Genomic DNA, 26,501 nt, shown 5'->3' with positions numbered 1-26,501 from the left:
TGTTGCAAAACTACAACTCCCAGCATGCCCGGAATTGTAGTTTTGCAACATCTGGAGGTCCGCAGGTTGAAGACCACTGCACTAAAGTAACAAAAAAAAAAGTTGAAAATAAAATCCATTTCACATGATATATATATATATATATATATATAAACACCACAAAAGAAAATAACTCCTGTCGCTTGCTGATATACTGGAGGGACTCCGAAATGGCTGCTCTACAGGGTAAAATACGCGTCCTCTGTGACGGTAAGTTCTGTGTAAAAGGTGCTGTGAACAGCTGATTTCAACATTTGAGCCAAAATGACTAACAACTTGCACCAAATGATAATTTTGGCGCATGTCCACGAAAACCAAAGTGAAGAAAAAAAAAAGGGTAAAAAGAAACGGTCAACAGGCAAAATTGATAAATACCCCCCCCACCCGATATGTCTAAGAAATGATATCATTCCAAAGTGAAGATTCTTAATTGTTCTCACTGTACTGAGTAGATATTATAGTAAATTGTCATGCTTTGAAGAGAAGAAATACATAATTTAATATAGGATAAATAATGTATGGGATATATATATATATATATATATATATATATCACTTGGTTATCAACACAAGAAGTGACACGTTGATTTAGCAGAGTTTTCTGACATTTTTCATCAGAAGGGATTCATTGATCTCAATGTGATCAGAGCAGTCAGTGACTCATAGACATACAACAGAATGACATTGAGGAAAGCTGAAAGGGCAGGTAACCCTAAGGTGTATGTCTACCCCAAATCAAATCCTCCGCCTGTGTGGATGTTATTAAAGGGGTACTCCGCTGCTCAGTGTTTGGACAAACTGTTCTGAACGCTGGAGCTGGCGCCGGGAGCTCGTGACACCACGCCCCCTCACATAGACTTGCATTGAGGGGGAGGGGCGTGATGTCATGAGGGGCGGAGCAAAGCCATCACGAGCTCCTGTCGCCAACTCCAGCGTTCGGAACAGTTTGTTCCAAACACTGAGCAGCGGAGTACCCCTTTAATTCTCATTATATATGCTGCTTTTTAATGTATTTTAGTTATCAGATTTCAATGCTTGTGCATCATATGCATTTTGCAAATGGGTGCAGAATATGTAGGAAAAGTAGGAACAAAAGACAAAATGGAGCTATTTAAGTGCCGTAAATGGTGGTTGAGATAAAAAGGTCAAGGATGAACAGATCCCACTTTTATGTATGTGGAGATGGGATCTCTCGTTTGAGCGATGTGGCAATCACATGTATATTTATACACCTTTCTCCTAAATATAAAAAACAGTGCAAATAGGTGAACGGTATCTCACTCACCTATTAGTGTTGTGCTGCAGGCACAACACTGTTTTGCTCATAGAAAGAGTGTGGCAACTCTCCAGTAATCCTCTGGCAGCCTGACATCCGAACCCGAACAGCAAGTGTGTCGGTTTGGGAAATTGGAGAAACGGTGGTCCCAAAAGGAAGCTGCTCCAGCAGTTTCCAGGGAGACCAAAAATCCGCATGATCTCAGTGGCGCCTTGAGGGTGGGTCGTAATCAAACAAGCATCCTGGTATTGGGGGTTGCTTGTTTATTGCATAAAAGCTGGCAGACCATACATTACATCAAATATATGGAATGCCGGGTAAAAAGATAAAATAAATAAAAAGAAAGGTGATAGCAATGCGTTTCGCAGGGTGAACCGCGCTTCATCAGGCTAGTGACACTAGCCTGACGAAGCGGGGGTCACCCTGCAAAATGCGTTTGATTACAACCCACCCACAAGGCGTCACTGAGATCATCCACATTTTTTGCCTCCCTGGAAACTGCTGGAGCAGCTTCCTTTTGGGACCACCGTTTCTCCAATTTTGCAAATGGGTGTAATGCAGCTACATTTTAGCCTATAGCACTAACACATAGAACTCCTGCCCTTTTACCTAACCAAAAATAGGTCAATTTAAAAACCTAAATGGGAGAATTATCATTCATTTCCGATGTATTTGCTTGTGTCAATTTTGCACAAAATTATGTACAGTGGGTTTTTGCAAATTTTTATGCGCCTTTTTGATTTCCACCTTTATTTGGTCATGTGTTATATGCGGACGCAGTGGTCGTAAATTTATTATCTGCAACCATTTTTAAAAGTTGCAAAATATGCCCGTGACACCTAAAAACGCCACAAACCTACACCACCAACGTACCAGGTCTACAAAAATGGCCATCTCACACCACTTTTACTCAAGCAGTCCTTTAGGGTAAAAGCAAGAGACAACGGATGATAAAGCATATCTGTCATATCACAGAAAACAATGCTTCTATATGTTACTCACAAGGTCATTCAGATGCTTTACATGTCTTTTTTACGTGTCTAGATTCTGTATTTTGCTCACAAATCCTTATGCTGTACTGAGTTTCCTAACTTTTTAGATCTTTGCTACAGCTTACAATAGATTTTTCCTGTCAAATGATCTTCCAAACATTGGTTCTAAAATATATAAATTATGAAAGAAGTAAAAATGACATCCACCAGAGTGCCAGCAACACAAGTCCTAGAATGAACTGGAATGGCTAGCAGGTAATAATAAAAAACAACCTCTAGAGTAAACACTATTAGTAGGCTGGGGACACTCTATACACACAGGAGAGCAGGGAATATTGCACAGAGCAATGAAATATTAGCTGGGAGGATCCCGGTGTTGTACAAATGGATTTACAAGATGTAGCATCACATGATATTTATAGCCATGTTGTCATGTCCTAAAGAGTCCCATGGTTTCAAAGTAATGTACACGAAAACATGTGCAAAAGTTCCCTGCTTGTAAATGCCCCTCTTCTTTAAAATGTCCACCCCTCTAGCAGACCATTTGACTACAACTTTGAGAACTTGTCCATAATAGGTATTTCTGTTCATTGCTCAAATTTTTTTTTATATAAATTCTGCATTTAAAGTAAAGTTCATCTGATTTTTTGTTTGACATATTTGCCAGTCTAGGGATTGTATAATTAATCCAGAAGGATGGCATTAGGAAAGGTGCCATACACTGTAGACAGTCGGCCGACCCTGTCGCAGGTGGTAGGTTCGGCCGACTGTCCAAGGTGTATGGTGGCCTCCTGACTCTTGGGCTTGTTGGGTCTTTACCGCCTGAACCTCTTGATAAGCAACAAGTCGAAGTCAGAGCTATCTGACTGAAGATTCCCCATCCCATAGAGAACATATAAATGTTTACATGTACGGGAAGTTAGTAAAGATTAACGGTTAGCCGCATAAATATCCGACCAACAGTTACTGAAAATGTATGGCCACCTTAGAGACTGAAAAACCTTGATGACTCAGTATTTATAGAAAAAAATCCCAAAAGAATATCTTTACCCAAAATGTCAGAATTTGGTCCTAAATGTGCTGGATAATAGAATGCAACTGGAATGCACCAAGTTTTTCTGGTGCTCAATAATTTATGATTATTATCATAATTATTATTATGCCTATAAAACTGTAAAACAAATACATACTGTATGTTCTGAAGGAGACAATCAAATCCTATGAATCAATAACATTACATCAGTTTTTGTGGTACTGGATTATAGACTAAGCACATATTTATGAACCTATTTTATCAGCATCTATGTAATGAAAGTAGATGGGCAGCATTATCCCCCCCCCCCTTCTAAATCCAAGTATTTATTAAGTCTATGTAGGTAATGTATGCTATCTGTGTGCCATAACTATGCCTCTTGTAGCAAATAGAGCAAGCCAATCCAATATTTTTTTTTTTTCGGGTGGGCTCAAGATACCCCAGTCTTACACTATAAAGAAAAAAAAAATGAAAAAAATAAAAATAATATATATATATATATATATATATATATATATATATATATATATATATATATAAATGTGTGAAACTCAAAAAATGCTAATATCGTGCAAAAGTTTGTATTTCATGAATGCAACTTAATACAGTGAGTTTGGTCTCTTCCTGGCCTGGCAGGAGTCCAAACTCAGGAAGTGTTTCTCTGCACTGAGTTTGATTGTCAGCTGCACAGAAAGTGAAAGCTCCACAGATTCTCACAGAAAGCTGCACAGACTGGGTAGCTGCAGGAGAGCCAAACTTATATCAAGAACAGACTGAAACATGCACAGAGCCTGAGGTCTTCTATTCATCACAGCACTGCAACCGTGTGAGGGCGGAAGTGGGCCCACTTTCTCCTGCTGGGAAATTGCCCTATGTGAGCAAGAAGGTATGATAAATAGCTTTTTAAAGCTCTGAATTTTTTTTAAGAGCTGGAGGGGTGTTAGGAGTAGTTAGGGAACATAGCCTGAGTAAGTTTAAAACAGTTTATTTGGTCAAATGTACTTTTTAATGGACCAACACCGGAAGATGACATGGCTCCCCAAATCATATCATATCAATTGGGGGTGCTTTGGGGTTTTCATGAGCTGTAAGCCATAATCATCACAATTATGAGAAATCACAGCTTAAAATATCTTGCTCTGCATGTAATGAGTCTCTCTCATATATTAGTTTCACCTTTTAAGTTGCATTACTGAAATAAATTAACTTTGCACAATATTCAAATTTTTCAAGTTTCACAGTTTCACCTTTGTGTACATATATATATATATATATATATATATATATATATATATATATATATATATTTGTGGTGAGGTCAACTATCAGAAAGCCTCAAGCCTAACTACCTCCATACTACAATGCAGCAAAAATCATGACCTGAGGTTGACCAAGCATGATGACTGAGTAAAACTTACCTTATATATATTCAATAAGTGGCTTGAATTGTGCCCTAGCTGCCGAATGAAAGTACACCTATAAAGTGGGCATACCCTGTAAAACGTAATTATGAAAGAATAAATAAAAAAGGGCCAGTCGGGTGGGGAAAACCGTGATGATGTCAGTGTAGGAGATGACCTGAGTGCTTTAAGTAGGGACAGTGGCTCCTCCTACAACAGGTATGATAGCCTAACACACCAGTAGCACATTAGACATAATTGAGGATGATGTCGACTGCTGCCTGTGAGTGCGGTGTTAATGAGTTGCCCCTCCCACAAATACGGCTAATTCAGTCTAATATATATTCAGCCTAACATATGTGTATATATATATATATATATATATATATATATATATATATATATATGTAGTGAAGAATCCAGGGTGAATGAGTAAAGTGGAAGATTTTACCTTTTGGCTCCAGACAGATTTGAAACTCTGAAATGTTCTAAATGCTTTAAAACTAGACAATTCTAGTCTTCATTTGCAGATTGTACACAATTGCAGTTGACTCATCTTGATGTTATTCACGGCTCACTTTGTTTTTGACCTTTACTTTAGTATAACTCTACAGAACGTATCCTGGTGATTTTTACTATAGGATATTGATAAGGGCAGGCTTACTGTATAAATATCCCGATGAGACATGCTTTTTATGTATTATATTATACTACCTCTGAAAGCCCGACTCCTAGAGGAGCTAATTATAATAATAAAGATGTGCTACATATTTATGGGGGAACAGTAATATTGTAGAACAGAATAATACCAAAAATGACAACTAAAGCGACACTGATTCATCCCAGTTCTCTGCCACTACATTAATAGTGCGTGCGGCAGAAATCGCTTGGAAAATAATTCTTATTGTGAAATTCATAGCAGAGTGAACAAAAGGAAAGTCTGACAAGGGAAAATATAATGTCTACTTGAGGCTTTGTGCCTTTTTGCACAAGTGGGTGAGACCTGTGTTATCCCTTTCGCGTTTTCTTACTAAAAGCAGGAAAAAATCTCTGCAGAGCAAGTAGAACCTATGACATTTGCTTTGCTTACACAAACATACGCCGTATATTAAACCTCAACACAGATCAATATAACACTGTTCTATATTTAGAACTATGAACATGACTATCTTAACCCTTTTCTGCAAAAGGACGTTCATTAATTTCCATTTGCGGCTCCCGAGGTATGATGCGCACTCAGCACGTGAGTGTGCATCATACCCAATGGGTCCTGGTTGCTATAAGCAACCAGGACACAAGGCTAATGCCAGACATCGCCGATCGGGCTGATGTCCGGCATTAACCCTTCAGGTTTGATCAACGCGTCTAAAACGAAAGTAAACATTGTCAGTTAGCTCAGTGGTGGCGTTCGGAACTGCCGACGTGAAATCGTGGCATCCCAAACAGCTTGTAGGACGCAAGGAGGATCCCTGCCTGCCTCCTCGCTGTCCGATCGCCGAATGACTGCTCCGTGCCTGAGATCCAGCCAGGAGCAGTCAAGCAGCAGAAACACAGATCAATCCTATGCCATAGAATAGCATTGATCAGTGTAAGAGATCAATGTACTGCATGTTATACTTCCCTATGGGGATAACATTTTGCAAAAAAAAAGTGTAAAAAAAAAAAAAGTTAATAAATGTGATTTAACCCCCCCCCTTTCCCATAAAAAAACTGTCTAAATAAAAATAAACACATGTGGTATCACCGAGTGCGTAAATGTCCAAACTATGAAAATATATTGTTAATTAAAGTCCAAAATTGCATATTTTTGATCACTTTTTATACCATAAAAAATGAATAAAAAGTGACCAAAACGTCAACAAAAACTGTACCGATAAAAACTTCAGATCATGGCGCAAAATCTAAACTCTTATATCGCCCATTATACAGAAAAGAGGACATTTTTCAACATACTATTTTTGGTGCATTTAGTTATAATTATTTTTTTTTGTAGTAAAATAAAATCAAACCTATATAAATTGGATATCCTTGCAACTGTATAGACACACAGAATAAATATAAAGTGTAATTTTTAACTGAAAACTGCACTGCGTAGAAATCAAAGTCGCTTAAAATTACAAAATGGTTTTTTTTTTCAATTTTGCCCAACAACATATTTTTTTCGCCGTAGATTTTGTGGTTAAATTATTAATGTTATTACAAAGTAAAATTGTTGGCGCAAAGAACAAGCCCTCATATGGATTTTTAGATGGAAAATTGAAAGATGATTTTTAGAAGGTGAGGAGGAAAAAACAAAAGTGCAAAAATGAAAAATCGCCAAAGAGGGAAAGGATCCATATAGAAATATGATCAATCTATTCTACTTTTATATTAGTCTTCCTTTTTATTTGAGGCAAAAAAGTGTTTAGTCAGCCACCAATTGTGTAAGTTCTCCCACTTAAAAAGATGAGAGAGGCCTGTAATTTACATCATATGTATACCTCAACTATGAGAGACATAATGAGAAAAAAAAATCCATAATATCACATTGTCTAATTTTTAAAGAATTTATTGGCAAATTATGGTGAAAAATTTGTATTTGGTCACCTACAAACAAGAAAGATTTCTGGCTCTCACACACCTGTAAGTTTTTCAAGAGTCTCCTCTGTCCTCCACTTGTTACCTGTATTAATGGCACCTATTTGAACTTGTTATCAGTATAAAAGACACCTGTCCACAACCTCAAACAGTCAAACTCCACTATGGCCAAGAACAAAGAGCTGTGGAAGGACACCAGAAACAAAATTGTAGACCTGCACCAGGCTGGGAAGACTGAATCTGAAGAAATCAACTATGGGAGCAATTATTAGAAAACAAAAGACATACAAGACCACTGATAATCTCCCTCAATCCGGGGTCCATGCAACATCTCACCCCATGGTGTCAAAATGATCACAAGAACAGTGAACAAAAATCCCAGAACCACATGGGGGGACCTAGTGAATGACCTGCAGAGAGCTGAGACCAAAGTAACAAAGGCTTCCATCAGTAACACACTATGCCGCCAGGGACTCAAATCATGCAGTGCCAGACGTGTCCCCCTGCTTAAGCCAGTACATGTCCGGGCCTGTCTGAAGTTTGCTAGGAAGCATTTGGATGATCCAGAAGAGTATTGGGAGAATGTCATATGGTCAGATTAAACCAAAGTAGAACTTTGTGGTAAAAACTTTTTGTTAAAAACTTTTTGGTAAGAACTTTTTGGTAAAAATAATGCTGAGTTGCATCCAAAGAACACCATACCTACTGTGAAGCATAGAGGGGAAACATCATGCTTTGGGGCTGCTTTTCTGCTAAAGGGCTAAGGGACCAGGACAACTGATCCATGTACAGGAAAGAATGAATGGGGCCATGTATTGTGAGAATTTTGAGTGAAAACCTCCTTCCATCAGCAAGAGCATTGAAGATGAAACGTGGCCGGGTCTTTCAGCATGACAATGATCCACGCCCCCTCCCTTTGAGAGGAATTCAGACTAGTGAGCTAAATTAAAAGTGTAATCAAAAAATAAAGGTGATAGACACATAAAAATTAGATGTACATGGTCAGGATTAGGCACTGACTGATATATTAAAAAAAAAAAAACATTGTTGGCTCTGACGGGTACGCTTTCAATAAAAAAGCAAACTGAACCTCTTCTGGAATTGATGGTAGTTGCCAAACTTAAAAAAAAATTATTTTGATTTTTAGCCAAGTGACTAGGAGGTGGAGCCGAGCTGCTCAAGTGCTACAGTCTTTCGCTCACCTCCCAGCTCCTCCTTGATTAATATACAGAGTCCTGTACATCAAAAAGGTTTTGGAAGGTGAGGGTGAGTAAGGAGGCATGCCAGACTTTAGTACTAACTTGAACAGTTTGGCTCCACCTCTTTGACACTTAGCTGAGAAATGTAAAGGCAATTTATAAGATACAGTTTGATTTTATACCTTATCATCTAATGGTGTGTTCAGCTCTTTTCAGCAAAAACAACTGACAGATTTCCTTTAAATTTATCAAATGTTTACTGGAGTGTTCCTTTAATTCAGTACATAGTCACACGTAGATGTTTATTTACATGAATAACTTTTACCATTTATTTTATTGTCATTACAAGTCATCCTTTTTTTGTAAAGTATTATCAGTCCTCAATGCATCTCTACACTTGTGTTCTGATTAAACTGAATATTTTAGAATTTTCCCAAGAATCTTGTTTTGCAGCTGAGCCATTGTAGAAAATCAGGACAAGGTTATGACAGGGCTTTGCAATGTGCGGACATCTGATCACATCCCGTCTCAATGTGTGCAGCTGGAAGGCCAATTACGTCTAACACGTTTAGCGCTGTAAATATATAGAAATTCCAGGAGACCTGAGGCTCTAGTGCACCTATTTGTTTCTGAAAGTGCATTTCAGATTGTTGGCTAAACAGATGGGCCTCGGTTCCTTCAAGATTCAGAAATAGGCATTACACGTCCTCGTCAATGTCTGCATCTCCTCCAGGAAGTTAAAAATAGAAACCCTGACAAGGGTCTATGCTGAGCTGCACATTTAAGAGGATATTTAATTATTATGTATTTTCCTTACTGAATTTGGTTGTGCTACAGTCTGGCTCATGTTTCCCCTTTGTATTTAGGAAGAGAATGGAATTCCATGAATTTTTGTTGCATGCAGAGAAAATGAGCTGTTTACTTATTTATATCATAATGCTAGTCTCACAGCGGAATCACCTTCATCTATGCGTTTTCTACAAAAATATAAATAAAGCCTATAATGTAGATTAAAATACCACTGCCTGCTAACTGCACAGTTGGCTATAGGTGCAGATGCAGCAGAGCTGATGTAGCAGTGCTACTGTACATGATGTAGCAAAGCGGTGAATGTAGCAATGCCGAACCTGCTTGGTGTAGACGTAGCATACCCAAGTTGGCAGTGCATAATGTATGATCAGTGTGTTAGCAGAAATATTTCAAGAAGCTGGAAGTACCGTATTTTTCGCCCTATAGGAAGCACCGGCATATAAGAAGCACCTAATTTTTAGGGGCAAAATCTAAAAAAATAAAGATTTTGAACCCAATAGTGGTCTTCAACCTGCGGACCTCCAGATGTTGCAAAACTACAACTCCCAGCATGCCCGGACAGCCGTTGGCTGTCCGGGCATGCTGGGAGTTGTAGTTTTGCAACATCGGGGGGTCTGCAGATTGAAGACCACTGCATAGGAGGTAATACTCACGTGTCCCCGCCGCTCCGGACCCGTCACCGCTGCCCTGGATGTCGCTCCATCGCTGTCGCCGTGTCCCCGTCGCTCCGGAACGTCTCTGCTGCTGGCCGGGTATCTTCGCTCTCCGTCGCCGCCATCACGTCGCACGCCGACGCACGTACGCGATGACGAGGAAGGAGAACGCCGACCATACAGGGGATCCCTGAACGGAGAAGACACCGAGGAGGCAGGTAAGGTCCCCCCCTTGGTGTCCTGTAAGCACTAACCCGGCTATCCAGTCGGGCTGTTCGGGACCGCCGCTGTGAGATCGCGGCGGTCCCGAACAGCCCGACTGAACAGCCGGGTTAGTGTCACTTTCCCTTCAGACGCGGCGGTCAGCTTTGATCGCCGCGTCTGAAGGGTTAATACAGGGCATCACCGCGATCGGTGATGTCCTGTATTAGCCGCGGGTCCCGGCCGTTGATGGCCGCAGGGACCGCTGCGATAAGGGTGTATTCGCCGTATAAGACGCACCGACTTTTTCCCCCCAGTTTTGGGGAAGAAAAAGTGCATCTCATACGGCGAAAAATACGGTAAATATAATACATTATTTTAGCTTAGTTATTAGAATGCACAAATTAATGATGATGGAACCCATTTGCTATGATTATAACAAACTACCTACCTCATACATGTTAGAAATATATTATGTTAAGCTTATGTACATTACTAGGATACATACTGAGTAACTCAATTTTAGCAGTGTAGCTGTATGTAGTCTTTAACGTTTTTTTAGCTCACGACCCGGATACAGCTACAACAGGTGGTTTTGAGCCACACTGGTTATTTGAGTATGAAACACATATCACGGCCATGACTAAAATCAAATACATAGTAAAGTTATAGAATCTAAATTACAGTCTAATGGTTTCAATGCTGATAGCCATATGCCGAGGTTCCTGGTGTTCTGTTTTAGTAATGCTGTAAGGTCCCTGGAGTCATTGGTACATAATAGTACCTACAGCTGCCAACAGCTGGTGAGCGACACTCCAAGGGCTCTAAGAGCTACATATTACTCCTGAGCATTGGTCGGAGAACTACTACAGAGCACAGACGGTCATGGAATATGTTCAAATGTAGGATCCAACCTTCAAAAGCTTAAAGGGGTATTCCGATGTCATGTAGAAAAAAATACTGCAGAAATATACATAATTGCTCACCTCTCTGCCCTTGTTCTGAAACCACCAAAAATCTGTTTCTTTTAAGAGTTCTTGGTCTGTACTTCCTGGTTGAACTTCTCCGTTGAGCAGTTGCTGAGTACTACAATTCCCAAAATGTATCGCTTTCCCTCAGCTCTTTATCACAGTTCTTCCAACCTGTCCATTCCCCTCCCACCGCACTCTTGCCAGATTCCCACCCAAAGCTATTGCAGAACATTTCAATGCACAGCAGACTATTGTAAAGTCAGTGACATAACATCACCTTCTATTCATTCCCTGTCTGCTCCTTTGTCTGAGGCACTGTTCAGCACAAGGCAGCATACTTTAATTCTCCCTAAATTTCCTACTATAAAATATATATGTTTATTTGTATATGGCAGGGAGATAGTGGTATAGCTGTAGGGGCTGGTCAAAGATGATGACATCATTTGGGGTGGGGCTAGTGCACAGAGACAACATCCAACCAAGCTTCCTGAGACAGCAGAAAATGATGCTTTGTCTCAGGAGAGCCAGGAAACTAGAGACAACACCACACAAAATATGAAAGGACTACACAATTTCCTGTCAGATATGAATCACACAAAAACATGCTAAAGCCAGTACATTTTGTCATAACACTGTATTAGTCAGTTATATGTCTTTAGGGGACAGTTTTATTTAAATGAATTTTCTGGAACCGGAAAACTCTTTTAACATCTCTATACAACCAACCACTCTTCTGGGACCTCCAGACAAATCTCCATTTCCCCAGAAGCCTGATAACAGATACACAGGATGCCACAGTGGTATGAATAGCCTTGCAGTCAGCAAATATAGTTTTAGCTATTACAATGAGCATCATTATATACTTGAAGAGAGACATTTACCATTATATTATTATTGAATGCTGCAAAATTCTGCTACAATTTGTGTTTTTGTCAATATTAGTTGAGCAAAAGAAACTCAGAATAGAATGTTTTTATATATATATATATATATATATATATATATATATATATATATATATGATGCATGGTTATGTTCCTCATATGTAATAGAGCTAAGTTTGTAATGTTGGGCATGTTTAAAAAGCCTTTATTATGTATTTGCTAAAAAAAAAAAAAAGAAAAAAAAAAAAGTAGCTTTGCAAATAGTCTTCAATAGTCTACAAAAAAAAAAAAAAAAAAAGCTTTTGTTATTAAGATTGACATAACTTAAATGGCCACTAATGTTTCAGCAAATCTAGCAAAACTCAATGGTACAATTGAAAATAAGAAACTTTGGAATATATTATATGGAAAAGGTGAGGGGAAGCGGAAAGAATTAGGAGTGAATAGAAAGAGGGGGGGGGGAGAGATTAAATCAAGAGACTCAGATCTAGTGTTTTATTTCACCCCAGTGTTGGACTGACAGCTTAAACTGCTTAGTACTGCTCTATAATGCCCTCCATGCTGCAACGTTTGAGGGTTTGCAATTAAAATAAAGGAGAGCCATGTCTTCTATTCTTTGTCTTTGTGGTCTATAGGACCTCATAGGACTGGTTCTACATACTAGCTCAGGGAGAACTGAAAGTTAAAGATTGAGCCTGCAAAGTAGAAACCGGGTAATTATCTAAAAACCAAGATAGCAACCAATAACAACTCAGCTTTCCTTTCTCAAAAAGAGCTATGATTGGTTTTTATTTGTTAAGACAAAAATCAGACATCAGGTAGATTGATAAATCTGCGCCATTGCCATATGTTATTTTTACATTTTGTGCAAAATTTTGCAAAATAATTGACATGTTTGTAGAACATTTACAAAAGACCCCTGATGTGAAGGAAATTACAAACTGTTTATATTTATTTTGAACCAATTGTGTTGAATTATTAACTTTCAAGATAACTCCTGAAAGTGCTATACAGTGAGGCATGAAATGATCAGAATAAAACACTCCCTGATAACATATTAAAAAGAATAACACAACAATGGGATCTTTTTGACATCTGCTAATTTGGAGCCTGAGATGTCTATAATGCATTACTAAGGCCTTTCAAGAGAATGGGAAATGCTTCTGTCACATCTTAACTCAAGTCATTGAGATTCAGCCACAACAAGAAGTTTGGAGATATTAGTGGTTGCACCTGTCGTAGTTTCCCCTCAACACTTCAAGCAGGCATAATGTACGGTATACTCACAGGACCCTTTACAGATTTTGTAAATTGTATTATGTCCTTATTATCAAAGGGATTGAAGATGTATGAGTGCGGTGAAAAGTCTGTATCACGTTCTTTTAATTATAATGCTATTATACTAATTACTCTTCCTACCCGCACAAGCTATTGCCGCACCAGCCAAGATGAAAACTATGAACTACTCTGTATATCTACACAGACTAACACTTTCTATAGCAGCTCACTGTCTAGACACTGCTCATGCTATGATAACCGCACACAAAAGAAATTGTGTTGCATAACCTACACAATATATATACCTATTTTTATAAATATCTATTTTTTTATATATTTTTTTATTTCATATTTTATTTTATTATATATATATATATATATATATATATATATATATATATATATATATGCTGATTACCCGGCATTGCCCGGTTTTTCCTTCCTAATCCTTGTTGGGGAGAAAAATCAACAAAGGAGGAAGCTTTTGACTTCATATCCCATCCTCATATTTTGTTGTCATATCCCAACCCCATATCCCATCCTCATATCTCAACTCGGAGGCACATGCGGCTACACTGTGCTGCCCACAGGCTCCTGTATACACTGTCACATTTCATAATCTCTGCCCAGGAGACGGGAGCTCTGATTGGTGAATAGCTATTCACCAATCAGAGCTCCTGTCTCCCAGCGGCAATTATGAATTATGAGTGGTGTATACAGGAGCTGGCGGGCAGCGCAGTGTAGCCGCATGTGCCTCCGAGTTGTTAACTTAATAAATGCGGATTGCAGTGGCTCTCTGGAGAATGACCTGCTGCGATCTGCACCTCAGTCCCTGGACTATAACTCCCATCATAGACGGAGTCTGTCCATGATGGGAGTAGTAGTCCTAAAAGTCCCGCAGCCGGGGATGTGCATGTACTACAACTACTCCCATCATGGGACAGATTCTGTCCATGATGGGAGTTATAGTCGCAGCAGGTCATTCTGGCTGATACTGAAAATAGGGGGAACCTATGCATTTTTTTTAATTATTATTTCAAATAAATAAATATAAAGAAATTTGTGGTTTTCCCATTTTTTCATTATCAGCCAGATCCCAACCAAGCAGCATCAGCCTGACGTTACCAGGGTGGGTGAGGACCATTGTTACTGGCCATCCCCAGCCTAAATAACGCCAGCCTGTTACCGCCTAGGCTCTTGGCCTGTTGGTACCGGCTCTTCCTAGCACCCCTCTGGTGGTGGGTACAGGGGTAATAATTGGGGGTTAGCATTAACTGGTTTTGGGGCTAACACTAAGCCCCGACTTAGTAATGGATATCGTCTACAAGACAGTTTCCACTACTAAGTCTGAAAATTCAATAATAAAAAAACACAACACATAAAAAAAAATAACCCCCCCCCCACAGCCCTCGTTAACCCTTTTATTGGCATTTAAAAAAACGCTGTTCATCATCGTAATCTGCCAAATCTGATGTAGTCCTCCGCATTCATGTATGTAAAATAATAAGAAAATAAAAACAATAAAACTACAGCCATTTCTGTGATTTCAAAAAGCTGGTGTGAATTTTTTTTATGTAAACTGGACTCTCACCCCTTTGAAAATATCATGTAAAGCAGACAATATATGCGTGGACATGCCCACTTTTACAAAACTGACGTGAACAGTGTAAACCGTGGCACAAAGCTCTTTGAAAATGTGGTCGATACTTTTAGCACCAAAATTGATTTCTTTTTTGGCGCAAAATTCTTTCCCTCTGTGTACTTTATAAAGATTTAGGATTTTGTGCAGAGTTTTGTTCGGCGCACACTGCTGCTCCGGTACTTCTAGCTATGTGAGGAGTGTACAGCGGGAAAATACCACAGCTCTGTGAAGTGTGAGGTAGAGAAGGAGAGCACGGTATAGCGGAGGGGCGGGGAGCTTTCTATATTTGCACAAAATTTATCAAAGGAGTGCACAACTTTTGTAAATCTTGAGCAAGAGTGTAAATTAGACAAGCAGTGTAAAGGGGTAGATAGACACCTAATGATAAATCTCCCCCATAGAGTATATATATATATATATATATATATATATATATATATATATATATATATAATATATATATATATATATTTTTTTTTTTTTATTATTATTATTTTTTTTATCTATGTATATTGACTACCGTGGACTTCTTCTTGATACATTTAAAGGGGTACTTTACTGAGTAACATAAAACATTTTATGTGGGATATGATAGTTACTCTTTAAGCACTAACAAATATATTTGGGTTTTACCCACAGCCATCTTAGAAGACCATAGATAATGGACAATAATATTAGCCCTTTCATCACCCAAAACCACCAGCCATGATAAATATTACCGCTAAGCTACTGTAGACGCCTAGTGATATTACATCAGCACTAACCCATGTACATATGTAATGCAGTACATCTAGAAAGTAAAGTTCAGTGCCTATTGTAAGGCTAAAGAAGAAATTTGATCAACTTGCCTCACCGTTAGGTCATACACAGCCACATCTTGAGCACAGACACAAGCTGCTGCCTACCGGTCAGTAGGTGAATGTAATCCTAAGGTAAGTATCCTCAAGGGGAAAATCCAGCGTCAGGAGTCATGACATGTAATTAAAACATCAGGTTTATTTCACCTTCTGAAAACTTTCCTGCATTGTAAAAGGTACAAAAGAAAATGTAATTAAATTTCATGAGTCCCGGAGCTGGATGTTTTTCCCAGGAGAATACTTACCTTGAGATCCTATTGTATAGTTACACTTCCCAGAATTGAAACCATGAAAACATGCTCTGTGCAGAGCCTAAATCAACAGATAAGGTTAAGGCTAAGTTTCCACTATACTGCAGGCTTCAGAGCTGAAGTCTCTTAGGCTAAGTTTCCACTTGTTTTTTTCTTGGCAGTTTTTGGAATACTTCCACTGCAGTTTTTGAGCCAAAGCCAGAAATGTATTCAAAAGGAAGAGGACATATAAAGGAAGGACTTACACTTCTCCTCCCTTATGGATCCACTTCTGACTTTGGCTCAAAAACTGCAGTGGCAGATATCCAAAAACTGCCAGAAAAAAATATCCCCCAGCCACAGGAAAGCGGATAACAAACTGATCGGTGAGGGTAAGACCACTGGGACCCACACCATTCACATGAATGGGGATTGAATTGTCACTGTCATGAATGGTTGCACACCAACAGACAAACATTTCCAAGTTCAATGGCCCCAAAGAATCCGGTGGCCCTACATATGCGCATTGTGTACTGTTCTTTCCATAATCCATGGGGGTCCAAACAATCAAACCCCCACTGATCAGTTTGTTAACCATTTCCTGTGGATACAGAATGACTTTATAAAATGAGAAAAAAACTTTCATTGTAAAATGGTGCTCAGAGGTGGACAAAGACTTTAAATCTATCATTTGGGTTTCAAACTGTATCTTCTTGCTATAAAAAACATGAAATCCATTGACATCAGAAGCACACAGAAAGTAGAGTCCACAACCTGCTAATATTCTGTGCATAATACATCAAAGAGACATTAAAAGTGCAATTCTTAGGAAAAAACGTACACCCAGCCCTCACCCAAATTAGAATTGGTCTTAACCATTGCTGGTGCTCCTTGGGTCATGACAAACTCATTACCTGCTTTGTCCTTAGAATTAATACTCCCTATTTCCTAATACAGAGGACATGACTGACCATATCCCCACCCCATGCTGGCAATGACTATGTCATAGGGAAGAAGTATGCAGGAAGACTTTACTTGTCATCAGAAACTCCATCCCATAGAGTCCCATACAGTATGATTGAGCGCTGAGTGTTGTGCTCTTCGACTGCTGTCAACAGTTCTCCACCTGTCCTCTGAAAGGCAAGGTTATCTGATGGAAGCCATTCGACATCTAAGAATGATGGAAGCAGCTGAGGAAGGCTCGGTGCCTACCCAAGAACTTCTGCATTGCTGTACATTATTATCCTGTGTCTGAACCCTTACTGATATAAACTTTTTTTTGTCACTCTGGCTGTATGGTTACATTTTCTGGAGAGTAGACAGTACTTCCAATGTGTCTGGACCACTGACTGCATTACCTCCTGTATTGCCCGGATAGACCTGGTCCAAAAGGACATTTAAAGAGTACCCGTCGTCAAACCATATTTTCTAAATTAACTCAGATTATATCCCTAACTACTCCTAACACCCCTCCTTCTGTTAAAAAAAATGTTCCAAGCTTTAAAAAGCTCTGTATCACACCTTTTCACTTGCTCACATTGTGTGAGCTCCCGGCAGGCGAAAGTGGGCATTTCCCAGCAGGCGTGACATCACTGAAGCCTGCTAGAGCTGTGCCTCGCCATGCCCCACACACACTTCCTGAGTTTGGTCTCCTCCCAGGCTGGGAGGAGACCAAACTAACTGTTTGACTTGCGCAGGGAACAGAAGAGAGCCACCTAGTGGCTGTTTTTTCAATCACATTTAAAACATATAAAGGTTGACAGTTTTAACAGCAAGTAAATAGCAAAGTGTCTTATAATTACATAAGAAACAATATATGAAAAGTTTAGTTTGATGACATGTACTGTTTAAGTGGTGTATTCTTTAATATTATGTCATCATCTAACAGAGTTACGACACCTAGTTTAAAATGAAATACCACTGCTCAAGACTACCGCCAATAACCCCTTCATCATCCTAAACAATAAACGCGTGGTCTCCAAACCGTGGATTTCCAGATGTTGTAAAACTACAACTCCCAGCATGCCCGGACAGCCCACAGTTTAAAGACCACTGTCATATATAGCCATATAATTTTATTATCTCATATTAAGCACTAACCACCAAACCAATGTACATTGGTCCCTCGACATACGATGGTAATCCGTTCCAAATGGACCATCGTTTGTTGAAACCATCGTATGTTGAGGGATCCGTGCAATGTAAAGTATAGGACAGTGGTCTACAACCTGCGGACCTCCAGATGTTGCAAAACTACAACACCCAGCATGCCCGGACAGCCAACGGCTGTCCGGCCATGCTGGGAGTTGTAGTTTTGCAACATCTGGAGGTCCGTAGGTTGAAGACCACTGGTATTGGATGTTATACTCACCTGTCCCCACCACTCCGGACCGTCACCGCTCGTCACTGCTGCCCTGGATGTCGCCCTCTGTCGCTGTCGCCTCGTCCCCGGGGTGTCCCCGATGCTCCGGCCAGGCCTCTGCTTCCCCGGCATCCTCGCTCTCCGTCGCCGCTATCACGTCGCTACGCACACCGCTCCTATTGGATGACGGGACGGCGTGCGCAGCGACGTGTTGACGACGATGGAGAGCGCCGACGATGCAGGGGATCCCGAAGAGGATGTTCTGGAGCCCCGAGGACAGGTAAGTGATCGTCAGCGGACCACACAGGGCACCGTAAATGGCTATCAGGTGGCAGCTGAAGCAGTCTACGGATAGCCGTTTATGCGATGGCCCCGACATACAAAACCATTGTATGTTGATGCTGCCTTCAACATGCGATGGCCTCTGATATTACAAGAGCACGGACCCATGTACACATGTGATGTAGTAGATGTAGAAAGTAAAGCAGATATAATGAGGTTAACAGGGATAAATGGAATTTTCCAATCTATGCTGTAACAAACTAAAAATGCCCCTTTACAAATCCTTCGTATACCCCTGGCAATCTGTGCAAATAAAACAAGGAGCACAAGATTGGTCATGGTGATAAATGACTTAGTCCAGCAGCAGCACAAGGTTATATATCATACCTGGTTAACAAGTGTTACAACTTCTTATTATCTTTTCTTATTGTGAATATATAATTACACACAAGATACTAATAATACCCAAAGGTAAATAGACAAAATAAACTTGTGGCAGCACTTTTCTACAAAAGCCTAATATTCTACAAAATGTTACTAAGATGGCAGCCTAAATGCTAATGTAAAATCAACACAAAGGACAAAATCCCATAGTGAAAACAGTGAAGAGCAACATGGATATGTTCTCATGGCACCAACATCTAAACAAGCATTAAAGCAGTCAACTTGTCATTTTAGATATTATATAAAATCCAAATGTGTTTTCTGTTTTGACAAAGAAATTGGAAAAACCACTACATAGAGACTAACATCATGCCCCATTGAGCTTGGGGGAGGTGTAATAGAGTGTTTCTGTATTTTAATATATAGTATTCTAGATTTCATCATTAATTTGCATGTTTTGAGTTACATAGGTCGTACTTTATACTGCACCTTTCGGTAATAGCTCATATTTCAGTCATTTTTGGTAGTTAGATTTGTAGGATTCTGAACTTCTTTTTCAAAACATATTAATTTATATTTGTTGACTCAGTGTTCACAATGTATGGCCATATCCTATATTATGGTGTTCAACTCTGCGTGTATTATGGTGAATAGCCGTTATATTTGCTAGCCCTGAAAAACTATTTATAGGAAGTCTAGCCATGTGGTATAGAAAAAGATAGATAGATAGATAGATAGATAGATATACAGCAACAGAAGAATGCAGCAGCACACTGCCAGCACAAGGATATAGGTGAAACATGAACATGCAGATAAAACATGGAGAGCTATACAGCTATGGTGTAATAGATGCAAATGTGAAACTATGAAATAGTGAGGCACTTAGCTCGCAAATTTGTCTCCGCCGGCGGATAGATAGATAATTTGTCTAGATAGATAGATAATACAGATAGACAGACAGATAGATAGATAGATAGATAGATAGATAGATAATACAGATGATACATAGACAGACAGACAGAAAGATAGATAAATAGATAGATAATGCAGATGATAGATAGACAGACAGATATATAGATAGATACATAGATAGATGATACAGATAATAGATAGACAGACATATAGATAGATAGTCGATAGAAAGACAGAGAGACAAACATATAGATAGATAGATAGATGAAGTACATAGATATACAGATAGATAGATGATGATAGATAGATAATACAGATAGACAGACAGATAGATAGATAATACAGATGATACATAGACAGATAGACAGACAGAAAGATAGATAGATAGATAGATATATAGATAGATAGATAGATAGATAATGCAAATGATAGACAGACAAATAGATAGATACATAGATAGATGATACAGATAATAGATAGACAGATAGATAGATAGTCGATAGAAAGACAGAGACAAACATATTGATAGATAGATAGATAGATAGATAGATGAAGTACATAAATAATACAGATGATAGACAGACAGACAAATATAGATAGATAGATAGTCGATAGAAAGACAGAGACAAACATATTGATAGATAGATAGATAGATAGATAGATGAAGTACATAGATAATACAGATGATAGACAGACAAACATAGATAGATAGATAGATAGTCGATAGAAAGACAGAGAAAGACAGACAGACAAACATATAGATAGATAGATAGATAGATAAATAGACAAAGTACATAGATATATAGATAGATAGATAGATAGATACAAGATAGCAGATAGATAGATAATACAGATGATAGATAGACAGATAGAGAGACAGATAGAGAGACAGGCAGTTAAATAGTGATATAAGACAAATCGAGCGATAGATATAGATATTGAAGATATTTGTATAAAGATAAATAAAAAGATAGATATGAGATAAGGTAGCGAGAGAAAGGTAGAGGTAGTGATAGAAGACAGATCCAGTGATAGAGAGATAGATATGAGATAGATAGATAGAGAGATAGATATGAGATAGATAGATAGATAGATAGATAGAGAGATAGAGAGATAAATAGACATGAGATAGATAGAGAGATAGATAGATATGAGATAGATAGACAGACAAACAGATAGTTAGATGGATATGACATAGATAGATATTTGTAGATACATAGATAGACAGATATGAGAAAAATAGGTAGTGTTAAAAGACAGACAGAGTGATAGATAGATAGATAGATAGATAGGAGACATAAGACATATTGATTGATTGATCTAAAACAGATTTATTTCTCAGCCATATTTTAAAGCTTTTTATGACATGTAAAATTATTTTAATAATTTGTAGGGTTGTGGTGGAGACAAAACTGTTGCAATATTGTTATCATGTCTAAAACAAAGAATGAATTGAAGCACTTACACGTCAGGTCAGGACTGGTTCAGAGTTTTTGCCAGCTTTATAATAATCTGTATTATGTAGACATGTGTCATCATGACTAGTGCGACATTGTCGTAGTCCTAGACGTCACTCAGTGCCCACCTCATCCTAGTGATGACATCAAGAAATCCGCCCCATTGTTCACATGCTTACACACTTACAGGTCACAAGAATAAGCCCTTATATACACGCACAAGCAGGGAAATAGACCAAATATATGCAAGTCAATCCGAGAAGAAAAATAACAAGTATTTTTCAATTGCCAGCAGCCCATTGTATAGGAGTCTATTCACTGTACAATAGGGTTTAATAACATTTAGAGCAGTGGTCTTCAACCAGCGGACCTCCAGATGTTGCAAAACTACAACTCCCAGCATGCCCGGACAGCCAACGGCTGTCCGGGCATGCTGGGAGTTGTAGTTTTGCAACATCTGGAGGTCCGCAGGCTGGAGACCACTGATTTAGAGGGTTCACCCCCAAGATCATTTCCATACAGCATTCATATCCTCTGATGTTATTCTCACCAATACATTGAGCTAAACATAGATCCATATCCCAGAGCTTTATTTAAGAACTTTATGACAAAACTGATACAACACTGATACTTTATTCTATGTTATTTATGCTTCTCTTCCATTAATTGTTTATAGAATTAAATGATACTGTATTTATTATCACCCATGCAGAGAAGACACAGTTACTAAAGCTTCAGTATAAGGCGAATACAGTCAGAGCTTATTGCAGTATCATTGCATCAAGTGGAATTGAGGATTTGTATGTATTCTATGGAGATTGCAGTGTATCCATAAAATCTTAGTGTACTGCGGTACAGGATCTTTTACACTATATGCAGCAAAAACATAACATTGATTGCTAAATATGTAGAAACATAAATACACATCCTTTGGAAATAGTGACCAGAATTTTACCATAGATAGTTTTAGATAAGTTTTAGATCAAAATTAGTGATAGTTGTGCAGTTTTCTGCACTGTTTAATAGTTGTTGGGTTCACGCAACAGAACTGCGTCTTTGAACTGGATACATAGGAAAAGCCGCACATGTGCCAGTGGGAACTGGCCTTACTTGAAATAGATAGATAGATAGATAGATAGATAGAAAAGAAAGGGAGTGATAGATAGATTTAATAGAATAGAATAGAAAGATAGATAATAAATACGAAGAAAGATAGATAGATAGATTAAAAAAAAATCCAAATAGAAGCAGCACATCAAATAGAATCAGGTGATAGTCAGTATGGGGTGCTCGCATAATTGGAGCCTGGGTCCACCGGTTCCTCAATCCAAATAGGTGAAATAGAATGCAGAACACCACTGTTGCAGTCAAAACAAATAGATTTATTTGATAGCGTGCAGAGGACTACGTTTCACCGGTCTCACACTGGCTTTATCAAGTTTATCAAGACTTGATAAAGCTGGTGTGAGACCGGTGAAACGTAGTCCTCTGCACGCTATGGAATAAATGTATTTGTTTTGACTGCAACAGTGGTGTGCTGCATTCTATTTCACCTATTTAGATAGATAGATAGATAGATAGATAGATAGAAAAGAAAGAAAGAAAGAAAGGGAGTGATAGATAGATTTAACAGAATAGAATAGAAAGATAGATAATAAATACGAAGAAAGATAGATAGATAGATAGATAGATAGAAAAGAAAGAAAGAAGAAAGAAAGGGAGTGATAGATAGATTTAATAGACTAGAATAGAAAGATAGATAATAAATACAAAGAAAGATAGATAGATTTAATAGAATAGATAGATACCATATGAAGGAACAGTGGCACTCCAATAAAGTGAAGAAAGTGTCGTCTTTATTCACTCCTTAGTGAGCTACGTTTCGGTAACCTCACGCTGCCGCGTGAGGTTGCCGAAACATAGCTCACTAAGGAGTGAATAAAGACGACACTTTCTTCACCATATTGGAGTGCCACTGTTCCTTCATATGGTAACTGTTGGGACCCCTGACCCAGATTAATAGCAGTAGCACCCGTGCACCTTACTTGTGGAGTGCTGCTTTCTTGGAGGAGATAGATAGACAGATAGACAGATAAATAGATAGACAGATAGATATCCAATTCAAAGAAGCAGCACTACCAAGGTGCATGGGTGTAGGTGCCCGCAAGCAAAACAGTCTTGGTCCCGGACTCTTCAAGTATAAAGGAAAAGTGTTTGCAGCACTCAGACAAAATTATGGTAAAAAAAGTGAAGCTTTATTCCATCCCAAAAAAGCGACGTTTCGGCTGGCTCACCCAGCCATTATCAGGCCATTATCAGGCTGGGTGAGCCAGCCGAAACGTTGCTTTTTTGGGATGGAATAAAGCTTCACTTTTTTTACCATAATTTTGTCTGAGTGCTGCAAACACTTTTTCTTTATACTTGAAGAGTCCGGGACCAAGACTGTTTTGCTTGCGGGCACCTACACCCATCCACCTTGGTAGTGCTGCTTCTTTGAATTGGATATCTATCTGTCTATCTATTTATCTATGCTGCAAACAGATAGATAGACAGACAGAAAGAAAGATAGATAGATTTAATAGAATAGAATAGATAGGTAGATAGATAGATAATAGATAGACAGAAAGAAAGAAAGATAGATATATTTAATAGATTAGAATAGAATAGATAGGTAGATAGATAGATGATAGATAGATAGATAATAGATAGACAGACAGAAAGAAATATAGATTTAATAGATTATAATAGAACAGATAGATAACAGATAGATAGATAATAGATAGATAGATAATAGATAGATAGATAGAAAATTAGATAGAAAAATAGAGAGACAGACAGACAGATTGAATACTATTCTTCATATAAAAAAAAGATGTAGTTATAGTTTTTTTTTCTAAAGCAGTTTGTATTGTACTTCTGTAGAAAAAAAAAGACAATGTTTTGGAAAAGTTTATAAATAATAAAGTATAATAATAATAACAATAATAATAAATAAACAAATCTGCGTTGAGCATTGAGCTGAGCACTGCTTTATGTTCCTTATTGATCCTGTATTTCTCACATATCATGAACTTGCATGGACTTCCATCTCACTGCTGAACACCTGAATCTGCATGGCCGCCACCGCCGCCGCTGCTGGTGTTCAGGATGCAAATGAAACTAATGCAGTTGCAGTGTAATATACCTCTCCTCCCCCACCCCCTCCTGCCCTCCTTGTCTCCATGGCGATTGTCACCCAGTTTACATCCAGCAGCACAGACAGCCGAGTGCATGGTAATGGGGGGATACACATCATAGCAAACATTCTTGCAGAAAGCACAGCCTTTCTCTGTAGGTGGTGGGGACTACTTCATGTGACACTGGAAGATTAACATTATTGATCCTATAGAGAGCAGCTGATTGCTTCATGTCACCAGGCAATAGGTGCTACATCAATCTGGGGAGGGGGGCTATACCACATGTGCCCCTCGGTGCAGCATCCTAGGGACACTGCAACATGTGACAAAGTAGCACACTACAAGGAAAAAGCTTAAAGGGGCACTAAAGCTAAAATGTTCATTGTGCAGTCTATTGTTCCCTGTGACAGCTAGTTCAGGCCATGTAGAGTTTATTCTAGAGGTCATCAATTGTATTACTGGTAGGTAGTCCAGAAATATGTCTGCCCCCTACTTTATCACTCCTCCCTCCAAAGATGAGCTACTCCTTGGACCTTTTATAGACCTATGTGACACAATATGTTTTTTTATGTTGCCTATTTTAGGTTTAGTGGCCCTTTAAGCACAAGATGTCATAGATTCCCCTTTCTCTCGCTTGGACATCATAGAGCGCATACAACTTCTAAGCACAAGGGACATCTGCAACATGACCCCTTCCCCCACAAGGTGCCGATACTTGTTCCTGAAGACGTACAGCAGATACAATACAATGCAATGAGTGTTTGTTTTGCCTTCCATGTGTCATGAAGGCATGGTCGCTGTGAAGGGTTAAAGGTACAAAGGGTCACCACCTGCTCAAATGATTCGTTATATTCAAGTTCATTAGAAGCTGCTTACCCTTAGAAGCATCTTTGTCCTCCTTCGGTTTGATCACCTTTCCACTCATAGATCCCAGTTTGCTTGTAAAAATTCCCAAATGTGATTAAATTTCTTCTCGGGAAGGATTCAGATGAATACGTCAGATTATCCTTCTTCTTCCCCCCCAAAAAAATGGCTTGGTGGTTACGGGTGTCTTCAGTCCCCCAATGACTAAAAGGAGCGAAGAAAAAAGACAGACGGTGAATGATTGTCACTTAGAGATCTTACTACTGTTCCCACCATGCAAGAACACAGACAAAGAGATGAGTTCTACCTTACGTTTTTCCTAACAGCCCCCACCCCCTATTGCATGCCATCACCACTTAAAGCCGTACCAAGAATGGACGCAAATGCGAACAAAAGCGGCAAACATCCATAATGATGGATAACGCAACGTAGAGGTGTGTCCTGACGCTGGGTGACAACACAAATGCATTGGATGGTGTCTCTGCTTTACTGGCACACAGTGGGTTAATGTCATGTGTCAAGCACAGGGACGGAGATGGGTTTATGCCAGGTGTCTGGTTGCAGCATCTTACCTTGTCCCTTTCTCTCTTTTCTCTCTTTCCCTTTCAACTGAATGGAACTAGCAGAGATGCTCTGGCTTAGACATTGAAACACAAAAGCTGCCTGTTGTAGTAAGCAATGCTTTCGCTGGAGCTTGCCGACGTCAGATCAGACAGCCGGGGCTGGAAATGAGCTGGAAATAACCTCCTTGGATACGCCTCCTCCTTCTAGAAATAGAGGGATGTGGAGGTCCGCCTACTGTCACTCTGCTGGACCACACCAGGACAACCTCAGCAAGACCAGTCATCAGCCACCCCCTGGTCACACTGTCTTATATGACTTGTTGTGACAGCACTGAGGTCTAGAGGGTTGTATATCTGGCAGCAATTTATACTGGTTATACATTACTTAAATACATATAGGACCTGATACCATCATCACAAAACCCAAGAGAGAAGTATACAGTAGCTCTCAGGGTTTGC

General features: G+C 39.1%; 1 protein-coding gene across 4 annotated transcripts in view; it reads right to left on the bottom strand.

Moving 5' to 3' along the window:
- Positions 1 to 26,213, bottom strand: part of FGF13 (fibroblast growth factor 13) — a 389,098-nt gene extending 362,885 nt beyond the window's left edge. The window contains exons 1-2 of one of the 4 annotated variants that reach the window (XM_056538615.1): positions 26,052 to 26,213; positions 25,492 to 25,683 (exon numbers count right to left, since the gene is read on the bottom strand). In XM_056538615.1, coding sequence (XP_056394590.1) covers positions 25,492 to 25,540 — 49 coding nt within the window. In that variant the 5' untranslated portion in view covers positions 25,541 to 25,683; positions 26,052 to 26,213. Of the gene's footprint in view, positions 1 to 25,491; positions 25,684 to 25,786; positions 25,803 to 25,847; positions 25,867 to 26,051 lie in introns of those variants that run through there. The other 3 variants (XM_056538620.1, XM_056538616.1, XM_056538617.1) reach the window with 3 other exon arrangements.
- Positions 26,214 to 26,501: the final 288 nt, after the last annotated feature.

This window comes from Hyla sarda, chromosome 9 (genome assembly GCF_029499605.1).
Source record: "Hyla sarda isolate aHylSar1 chromosome 9, aHylSar1.hap1, whole genome shotgun sequence".
NCBI classification, from domain to species: Eukaryota; Metazoa; Chordata; class Amphibia; order Anura; family Hylidae; genus Hyla; species Hyla sarda.
Note: the sequence above shows the minus strand (reverse complement) of the source record. Positions and strands in the feature narration are given on the sequence as shown.